This window comes from Talpa europaea (assembly GCF_964194135.1).
Source record: "Talpa europaea genome assembly, chromosome: 13".
NCBI lineage: Eukaryota > Metazoa > Chordata > Mammalia > Eulipotyphla > Talpidae > Talpa > Talpa europaea.
This window is the reverse complement of record NC_140080.1, coordinates 43,861,647-43,871,538: the sequence shown is the minus strand read 5'-3', so window position 1 is coordinate 43,871,538 and position 9,892 is coordinate 43,861,647. Positions and strand designations below refer to the sequence as shown.

At 33.9% G+C, this 9,892-nt stretch overlaps 1 protein-coding gene across 1 annotated transcript; it reads left to right on the top strand.

The window, feature by feature from the left end:
• Positions 1–4,028: 4,028 nt before the first annotated feature.
• Positions 4,029–5,272, top strand: LOC311183403 (olfactory receptor 2L13-like; the record flags this gene model as incomplete). The annotated part of the gene is made up of 1 exon (XM_084252755.1): positions 4,029–5,272. Exon 1 carries the CDS (start codon positions 4,337–4,339, stop codon positions 5,270–5,272), a length of 936 nt encoding a protein of 311 aa, XP_084108881.1. The 5' UTR covers positions 4,029–4,336.
• Between the last annotated feature and the right edge of the window lie 4,620 nt (positions 5,273–9,892).

Genomic DNA, 9,892 nt, shown 5'->3' with positions numbered 1-9,892 from the left:
GTACCAGGGCTGTTACATACACTTCCAGAGAAATAAGACTGAGTCCATGGTACATAGTGAGGGAGACTTGTAAATTAACTTTCAGAAGATTGTGAACTCTTAGAGACTATATTTTATTCACAACTTTATTTTCCTTTCCCATCTGAATCTTAAGAGTGTAAAAATTTATTAGAGTTTGGTAGAGAGGAGGAGGCTTACTAGTTACAGAAAGTGTGACAAAATTATGACCATATTGTGAGTTTTCAGAGGGACCAACTTGGAACCTGTATTCATATATTTGATGTAAAATTTATAAGTTGTTCTGGGTTTGGTAAAACTCTGTTTTAATAACCCAACTGGATTTTTTTTTAACCTCACTTCTGAAAGAGAGTGGGGTTTCTTTATTTTTTTTTAGACTTATTTATTTTTGTACAAGAGCTTGGGTACAGGCCAGAGGCACGGGAGGGTGAGAGGATTCACAGGAGACAGAGCAGAGAGCAGATCAGGCAGAAGGCCAAAGACACTGCAGAGGGGAGCAGCAGGCAAGGCAGGAGATGTCTGCTGTCATGTGGGTTTCTCCCTGGCTGGCTGGGAATCGAGGCTGCGGATAGCTTTACAGCGCAGCGTTCAACCCGCTGTGCCACCGGGGAGGCCCAAGAGTGGGGTTTAACTGGGCTGGAGATTTATTAGGTAAATTAGGTAAATTAGGTACCAAACTGTAGGAGAGAAGTTATGGAAACATGACTAGAAGTTATCGAAACATGACTAACAATTACAACTCAATAATATGTCTGTGTGTGTGTATATATATATATATATATATATATATAACTTATATTCCCAGTTGTTTAAAAGTAGATATAATTCATCTGGTTTTTAATATTATCATATTTGTATTGATATATGTAGCAGACACTTATAATAAGTAAATAAATTCATATTAGATATGATTTCAAACAGAGAAAAAGTCCAGAGTTCCTTTAAATTTACATTTCACTGAATCACTAGTCTGGGGATTGATGGGCTAGAATAATTCTTAAATCTATTGAGCCCTTATCTTCAGCAGGTGCAATATAAACAACTGTATCATAACTCCCCCACTTAACTCTTAGAACAGTCTTTAGACAACTTTAGAGAGTTGAAAACAAGCTATAATCTTAGTTCATGTCCTCTGTAAATTCTTAATTAAATCAGTGTGGTCTGGTGGCTAGACTGTTCCCTTTGAGTACAAATGTTTGCTTTATTGCCTTATACTACAAGACAAATTTGTACTTCAATATAACAGTTTAGTAGATTAATATTTTCATAGATCAATTGTATCATAATCAAAAACTATAGGATGGTTTTTTTTCTGACAAAATTTATTCACAATCACCTACAATTTCCTGTGCAAATTTATTAGAATATATGCAGAACACCTCATTGATACTAATTTTTCTATTATGTAGCTGAACACTAGAAGTGGCTCTGACACTTCAGTTTTCTAACTTATGAAATGAGAGGACTTCAATAACATTATCTGACTGTCTACACAGAATGTATTGAAATAATACAGTACATTTTGTCACCGGAAATCAACAGCATTGACTGGTTTGATTGCTTTCCTATAATTAAGCGCACATCAACATGGTCTCCAGATAAGCAGAGTTAACAGTAATGACCAAGGCTTGGCCCCCATGGATTTGGACATTTGGGATCAATTATAGGACACAAAGAACATAGTAAGGCTTGATCATGTACATTTATATAAATAAAATGGAATAACTCATCTTTCTGAGTTCCAACAGTAAATTGACAAAATTAGACATAAATTTAAATCATTAAATTTGGAACAAAGCAATAAGAAAGAAAGGTGTTTTCACAAAAAGAAAATACATATGTGAATAGAGAAGTTATAAACCAGAATTTCCAACATTTCCTAATAACTAGACCTTTAGTGTGGTCTTAATTTTATGTTATATGAACAGAAATAACAGTGAGGAATGGATGTTATAAAATATGTGTTGATATTTTGCTCTCTTAAATTTTAGAAGATAGAGTTTCTCATATCAGAAAGAGAGTTCTGATTTGACAGAATCCATGGTTCTGTGTCAAGTTCTTGTAGCAAATCTGGAAAGATAATGTCAGACAGGATTTGTGCCTAAATAGTTTAGGAACAAATGATGTCATTGTAAACCTACTTTATTTTCAAAAATACGAACCGAAGAACAGCGGACAAGGTAAGTCATAATACAATTAGTGAATCAAGTTGAATTGTGTTAGCTCGAACTCATGTAGAGAACTTGGACATGATGTTTCCAAATCTTAGGAGAATATTTTCTGTCACTCAAAGAATAGGCACTTGTTGGGAAAGCCAAAAGTGAATTTAAAAATGCCAAAATAAAAAGAGAGAAAAGTTTATTATAGAAACGAGTCAGAAGTGTTTCAAGTGCAGACCTAGATTTGTGTGTGACCTTAATTAAGACAATTTCTCTGGCTCTGAGGTCTTCCAATGGTTTAGGGAGATTGAAAAAAGTTATGTGCTAAACACAAATCGATTAGTCCTATCTTTACAGCTATCCTCGAAAGTTAGCTGATGTTCAGAGAATCAATATCTTACTGCTCTTAGGCTGATTATCTGTAAAATTAAGTGCACTTTGTATTGTAAATTCACAAAATAAAGTGAAGACACTGAGATTTTTAAATTACATACAATCTGATATAAATATATATCCTGTAAATTGTTGCTTATGCTATAAATGTCATCAATATGCTTCTTAAAATGTTCAAAGGAGATATGAATGTGGATACAACTTGTAGTTACAGGAAAAATATTCTCTATTTAATGCAAGAAAATATAGGGTATCTCATGAAACTTCAGGATCAAATAAATTTCATGTTGAACAAATAATTCAAAGACCATCAATTGAAATTAAATAAATCCTGAGATCTAGCTCCCTTGGACCATGCTCTAAAAACCAAGATTTTAGAGACTCTACTAAGATGCAATTCATCACCTAGCAATAAGCCATTTTTCAATTTGGCAATCAAAATTATTGTTGTAATTATCATCAATATTTATGATAAGCTGAGCACATTAATTTATATCAAAATGAACACATCAGAATATAAAAATATAACTCTTTTTCATATGGAATACATAAACTGAGAGTTAGTACTAGTTGTTCATCGCTTGCTATTTGGAATCATTTCCCAACATACATTGTTATTTCTGTTCTTCCCCTTATTTTAAACCCAGATTAAACCAAACATGAGGAAAATACATAACCAGACCAAATATACTAAAAAATGATTCTTGAACTGAACTGGTCACCTTTAATCAAATAACTATCATACTGAGTTTTTTATAAAGCAAAATTTTGTTCATTTTCAGACAAAAAGTTAATGCAATGGTTGATAGGCACTGTGTGATACAGTTGAAGAATAACATTTCATCATGCATTTCATTATGAATTACCTTACCTTTGAAACGGTGAAATAATGGCCTGATTTGCACAGATCCTAACATTTTCTGTTTTAAAACCAGGAAAGTCCCCACCGTAAAAGGAAAAACCCAAAGGAGAGGTAAGGGAGAAAGATTTGACAAATATGATATATGCAGCCAGAGCATGGATGCTCTTCTATCAGAACCATGGCAAAGGCCAGGGTAGGTCAGAATAGTGAATGCTAGACACCCTGCCTTCACAGCCATGACTCATGACAAGACATAAGCATTTATTGAACTTAATTCTCACAAGAATCATCAACCTCAAATATGTACAAGATCCATAATTGGTAACCATTTTTATATGCAATTCACCTACATGAGAAAAGAACAAGTCAGTGACTACCTGTTTGTTTTGATTCTGGTCTCTGTAGGTCATCAGAAAATGGAAATATCATAATAGAATGTAGCATCTGCACAGCATATTTTATAACTAGGGAGGCTCTTAAATAGCATATGATGACTTTGCAGTTTAAAACAGTGATTTTGGATTGTTGAAACATTTTTGGGAAAGGCAAAGAAGATTTATCTGAAATAAGATCAGTTGAGAAGGCCAGCTGAACTGAAAGAATTATGTAGGTAGTAATGACTTAGTGATCTTCTTACCTTTGCTGACTATGATACTAGGCTTTCTACAAAAAATTCAATTTCCAAGCTGCTACCAGGGAAAACTTGAGGAGCATCATTCCATTTGTTAATGAATAGGACTCACTGGAAGCTATCATATTGCAAAAAAAAGCAATTCATTATAACTAACAAAGTCAGAACCCATTTTTATGTAATTGTTTCGTTTCATTTCATGTTCCAGACTTTTATTTTTTTGTTTGTTTGTTTGTTTTTCTTTCAAGGAAGTTTAACAAGCATTAAGTTTTCATGGAGAAATGGAATCTAACTTCCAATGATTTCATTTTGTTGGGGTTGCTTCCCCCAAATCAAACTGGCTTGCTTCTCTTACTCCTTATCATCTTCATATTCTGTGTTGCCTCACTGGGAAACTTAACCATGATTCACCTCATCCGTGTGGATCCCCGGCTCCACACTCCAATGTACATTCTCCTCAGCCAGCTCTCCCTCATGGACCTGATCTACTTGTGCACCACTATTCCCAAGATGGCGTTCAACTTCTTCTCAGGTCAGAAAGGCATCTCCTTCCTAGGATGTGGGTTCCAGTGCTTCTTCTTTTCAACTATGGCAGGTTCTGAGGGTTTACTCCTATCCTCCATGGCCTATGACCGATATGTGGCCATCTGCCACCCCCTTCATTATCCCCTCCGCATGAGTAAAAGGATGTGTGTGAAGATGATCATAGGATCTTGGATCTTGGGGTCCATCAATTCCTTAGCACACACAGTCTATGCCCTCCATATTCCTTACTGCCGATCCAGGGCCATTGAACACTTCTTCTGTGATATCCCAGCCTTGGTGACTTTAGCTTGTTTGGACAACTGGGTCTATGAGTACATGGTTTTTGTGAGCTCAAGTCTGTTTCTCCTCATTCCTTTCCTTGGAATCACTGCTTCCTATGGTCGGGTGCTTTTTGTTGTCTACCATATGCCCTCCAAAGAGGGAAGAAGGAAGGGCTTCAGCACTTGTTTCACACATTTAACTGTGGTGACATTTTACTATGCACCTTTTGTCTATACCTATCTCAGGCCTAAGAATCTCCGCTCCCCAGCAGAAGATAAGAAGCTGGCAGTTTTCTACACCATTCTAACCCCCATGCTCAATCCCATTATCTACAGTCTAAGGAATAAGGAAGTCCTTAGAGCCATGAAAAGAGTGTTTCCAATATTCTTCTCTAAGAAGTAATAATCATGGTTCCTCTTATTCACCTTTTTTCCCTTTCTGTGTTAACTAGAATATCTAGAGCATCACTGATAGAAATGCAATGTGAGTCACATAGGTAATTTAAAATTTTCTAGTAGCTCTTGTCAAAAAGTAAAGTTAGTCTAAATACATTCAATTAATGCCAAACAATTATTGTCAATAGTAAAGGAATTTTATTATTATATGAAGTAGTAAATATTACATTTATCTGAACATATGATAACATTATTATATTGATACAAATTGACATTAAGTCAATCATTTAGCTGTTTTATCATTGTGTTTTTTTATTGAGGTAACAGTAGTTTACAACATCATATATAGGTCCATACCTATTTAGATGCATGTTACAACATCCCAATTGCCACAACTACCATTGTCCTCCATAGCCATCCATGGGGAACCCTCCACCTTTTGTTCTCAAAGAGTTCTCTAACCCTCTTTCTGTGGTTGCCTTGATTTTATATTCCAATTTCTAAGGGTTTTATTAGTTTGGTTTTCTCAACAATCCACATGCACTTGACAACATTTGGTATTTGTCTTTTTTCCTTCTGATTTATTCATTTTTTCCTTCTGATTTATTTATTTATTTATTATTTTTATTTATTTATTTATTATTTATTTTTTCCTTATTATTATTTATTTTTTCCTTCTGATTTATTTCATTTAGCTTTTATCAATATCATTTCCATCAAGTTGTGGCAAAGCAAGAAGTCATCTTGCCTTTATGTAGCTGACTACTTTCCATGATGAATAATTATATATAGAGATGATATAAATAGATACTGATGTTATAAATATGAATATAGACATGGGTATGGATAGAATATGGCTATGGATATATGTCACACCTTCTTAATCTATTCATCTGTAATAGGGCACATGTATTGATAATTTATTGTGGAGTATTTCAATGAAAATAAGAGTGCATATATCCCTTCAAATTAGTGCTTTTTATTATTATTATCATTTGGGTAGATACTTAGGGTTTAAATGCTAGATCATATGGTAAATCCATTTTTAATATTTTGAGAATCTACTATACTGTTTTCATAGGGACTGAACCAGTCTACATTCCCAACAACAATGTATGAGGATTCATTCTACACCCTCACCAGCAGCTGTTGTTTCTGGTCTTTTTGATATGCTCTTTTCTCACAGCAATGATACAGTATCACATTGTGATTTTGTATTTTCTGGTTGATGAGTAATATAGGAATTTTTCATATGCATGATGACCCCAGCCATAGTCTTCTATGGACAGGTATCTTTTTAGCTCTTCCTTAATTAATTTGTTTGCTTTTGTTGAGTTATATGCATTATTTTAAGATCTGTGATATAAATTCTTTATCAAATACATAGTGTGAAAATATTTTCTCCCATTCAGGAGGGTAATTTTTGGTGTAAATGGTAGTTTCTTTTGCTGTGCAGAAGGTTTTTTGTTAGATTAAACTCATGTTTAAATTCTCTTTTGTTTCTCTTACTGTTAGTGACTAATACACAGACATCACTGAAGCCAGTGCTGTAAAGTGTTTTGTCTATGTTTTTTGGTTAAATAATTTATGTTTTCAGGACTGAAATACAAGTCTAATCCATTTTGAGTTAATGTTTGTGTGAGAGAGTGGTCTGTTTTCAAACTTCTGCCTGTGGTTGTAGTTTTCTAGATGCCTTTCAAAGAAACTTTGCTTTCTCAAGTGTATACTATAGATTCCTTTGTCATAATTTAACTGTCCCTATAAACTGTGAGTTCATCTTCAAACTTTAAATTCTATTGCCCAGTGTGTATACATTTTTAATACAGAAACATAATTTTTATACTATAGTTTTTCAGTATAGATCGAAATGTGGGAGTCTGAAATCACTGTAGTTTTTGATCAGAAATGTTTTCACAAATGGGGCCAGCCTGGTGGCACACGGAGTTAAGACACAACCTATGAAGCTGTCCACAGCCTCTGCAGTACGAATTTGATTCCCTGGCCAGCCAGGGAGCAACCCACATGGCACAGCAGACCTCTCCTTACTCACCCGCTGCTCCACTCAGCAGTGTATTTCTAGCAATCTGCCTGTTCTGTTCACCACTCTGTCTCTGGTGAATCCTCTCACCCCCCACACCTCTGAATTGTACCCCAGTTCTTGTGTGCATAAATAATCTTTAAAAAATGTTTTCACAATTGTAGGTCATTTGTGGACCCATATGAATTTCAGTAATGAATTATTACTTTGAAGAATGCAATTGAAAGTTTGCGGAGGGTTGCATAGATTCTATATATTGCTTTAGGTACAAAGCCATTTTCAAAATGCTAATTCTTCCAAACCAGGAGCAGGGAATATCTTCCTATTTCTTTATGTATTCTATTTCTTTCACAATTACTTATACTTTTCATTTTATACTTTATTCACCTTAATAAAGTGTACTGCTTGTTATTTAACTATTTTAATGAGTATAATGAGAATGTTTTCTTGATTGGTTTATCTTCAAACTCATAATTTGCCTCTAAGAACACAACTGATTTTGTTTTTTTGTTTGTTTTTAAAGATTTCAATTTATGCATACAAGAGCTGGGGTATCGGCCAGAGGTGCAGAGGGGTGGTGAGAGGATTCACCAAAGAGAGTGGGGAGAACAGGTGGATGTACTGAAATACACTGCTGAGGGAAGCAGTGGGATAAGCAGGAGAGGTCTGCTGTGCCATGTGGGTTTCTCCCTGGCCAGGGATGGAACTCATGCTGCAGCAGCTGGCAATAGCTTGATAGTGCTGGCTTTAACCCTGTCACTACCAGGGAGGCCCAACACAACTGATTTTGTTAATTGATTTTGTAATAGTACATTTTTCCATTCATATTTACCATCACAATTATTTTTTTTAGTGGTGTAGTTAGAATTTTTTTGCATATTAACACATTACACACAAATTGTGATAATTTTAACTCTTTTGATTTGGTTTCCTTTTACATCTTCTTTTGCTTATTTGCTCTTGCTAGACTTCCAAATCTACATTGAATTGTAGTGGTGACCTTAGTGGAAAAGATTTAAGTTATCCACCATTGAAAATTATATTTTTTTAGGATTATGATACATATGTCCACGATTATTTAATGTCCCATCATTCTTAACAATTTTTATCACAACCATTTGTTGGATCTATTCAAATACTTTCTCTTTGTTTATTGAAATGATCATATGGCTTTTATCATTCCTTTTTTTGACATGGTAAATTACATTGATCAATTTTCAGATGTTGAACCATGAATAAATGATTTGAATAAATGCCACTTGTTTATGAAGTATGATCATTTTAGTGTCTCTTGAATTCTTTTTGCTAAAATTTTTGTGAAGATTTTTGCATTTGTATTGAATGCAGACATTATGCTGTATTTTTTTTTTTTAAGCTATGTCTTGTTTTGGTAATTGGTTAACACTGGCTTCATAAAATGTTTTTGAAATATTTCAAATTTTTGGAACAATTTGAGAAAAAATAGGTGTTACTCATTTCTCAAAGTTGGTTGAACTCACTAGTGATACTCTCTGGTCCTGTTTATTGGTCTTGTTAGGAATTTTTAATAATGTTTCAGTTTCCTTTAATAGGTATGTACTTTTCAACTCTGTTTCATTCAATTTCAGAGGTTTTAATATTTCTAAAATTTATACATTTATTTTAGAACCTTCAACATAGAGGCATACAAATATCCATTGTAACTTATGATCCTCTGCATTTCTGAGATGGCAGTTGTAAGGGGTATTTTGTTTCTTATTCCATTTATTAGAGTTTTCTTATTTTTTGTTTTTCTACCTACATTTTATTTTTCAATTCCTTAGCTTTTTACAGAATTGTCTTCTCATTTCATTGATATTTTGGGTTTTTCTTTGAATTATCTTTTCTTTTTATGTGCTCAAATTTTGTTATTTCCTTCTCTCTACCAAATAATGGTTTGGTTTTTCTACCTTTTGAAGTCCTTGAGGAGTAAGATTATGTCTTTGAACTCTTCTTGTATCTTTTCCTTTTTTAAACATTTTAAAAAGACAGGTTGATTAATGAAAGGATAAAAGAAGGAGAAACATCTTCTTAGTCATAGGCAGGCAGAGAGCATTCCCTGCTTCTTTGCAAATGGAAAACATTCCTTTGAAAGAAATGCCTGCATGGTCAAGGGCTGGCAGGAAGGCTGTCACTTCTTGTTTCCTGATGTGGGTTAAGTTGACATGTATTGATATTTTCAGTTTTGTTCTGGTTTTGTTTTATTATCGTTTCTGGTATGTTGTTCCTTCATTTTCATTAGTCTTGAGATTTTTTTTTTAATTTCTTCCTTGATTTCCTCATGAATGAAAAGTCATTCAGTCGTATGTTTTTTTCTATCTCTACATATTAAAAATTTCACTCTTTTTTAATAGTTAATTTAGAGTTTGATATCACATTATCAGAGAGATACTTGATTTTTTTTCAATCCTCATGTATTCATTTATGTTGGTCTGTTATCCAACATGCATTCCATCCTTTGGAGTGATTCATATGCATGGAGAAGAATGTGTATTCACCTTTTGAGGTGTGCAGTTTGCTGTAATATCTATCAGTCCCATATTGTCTGATTCTTTGCTAAAGGCTATTATT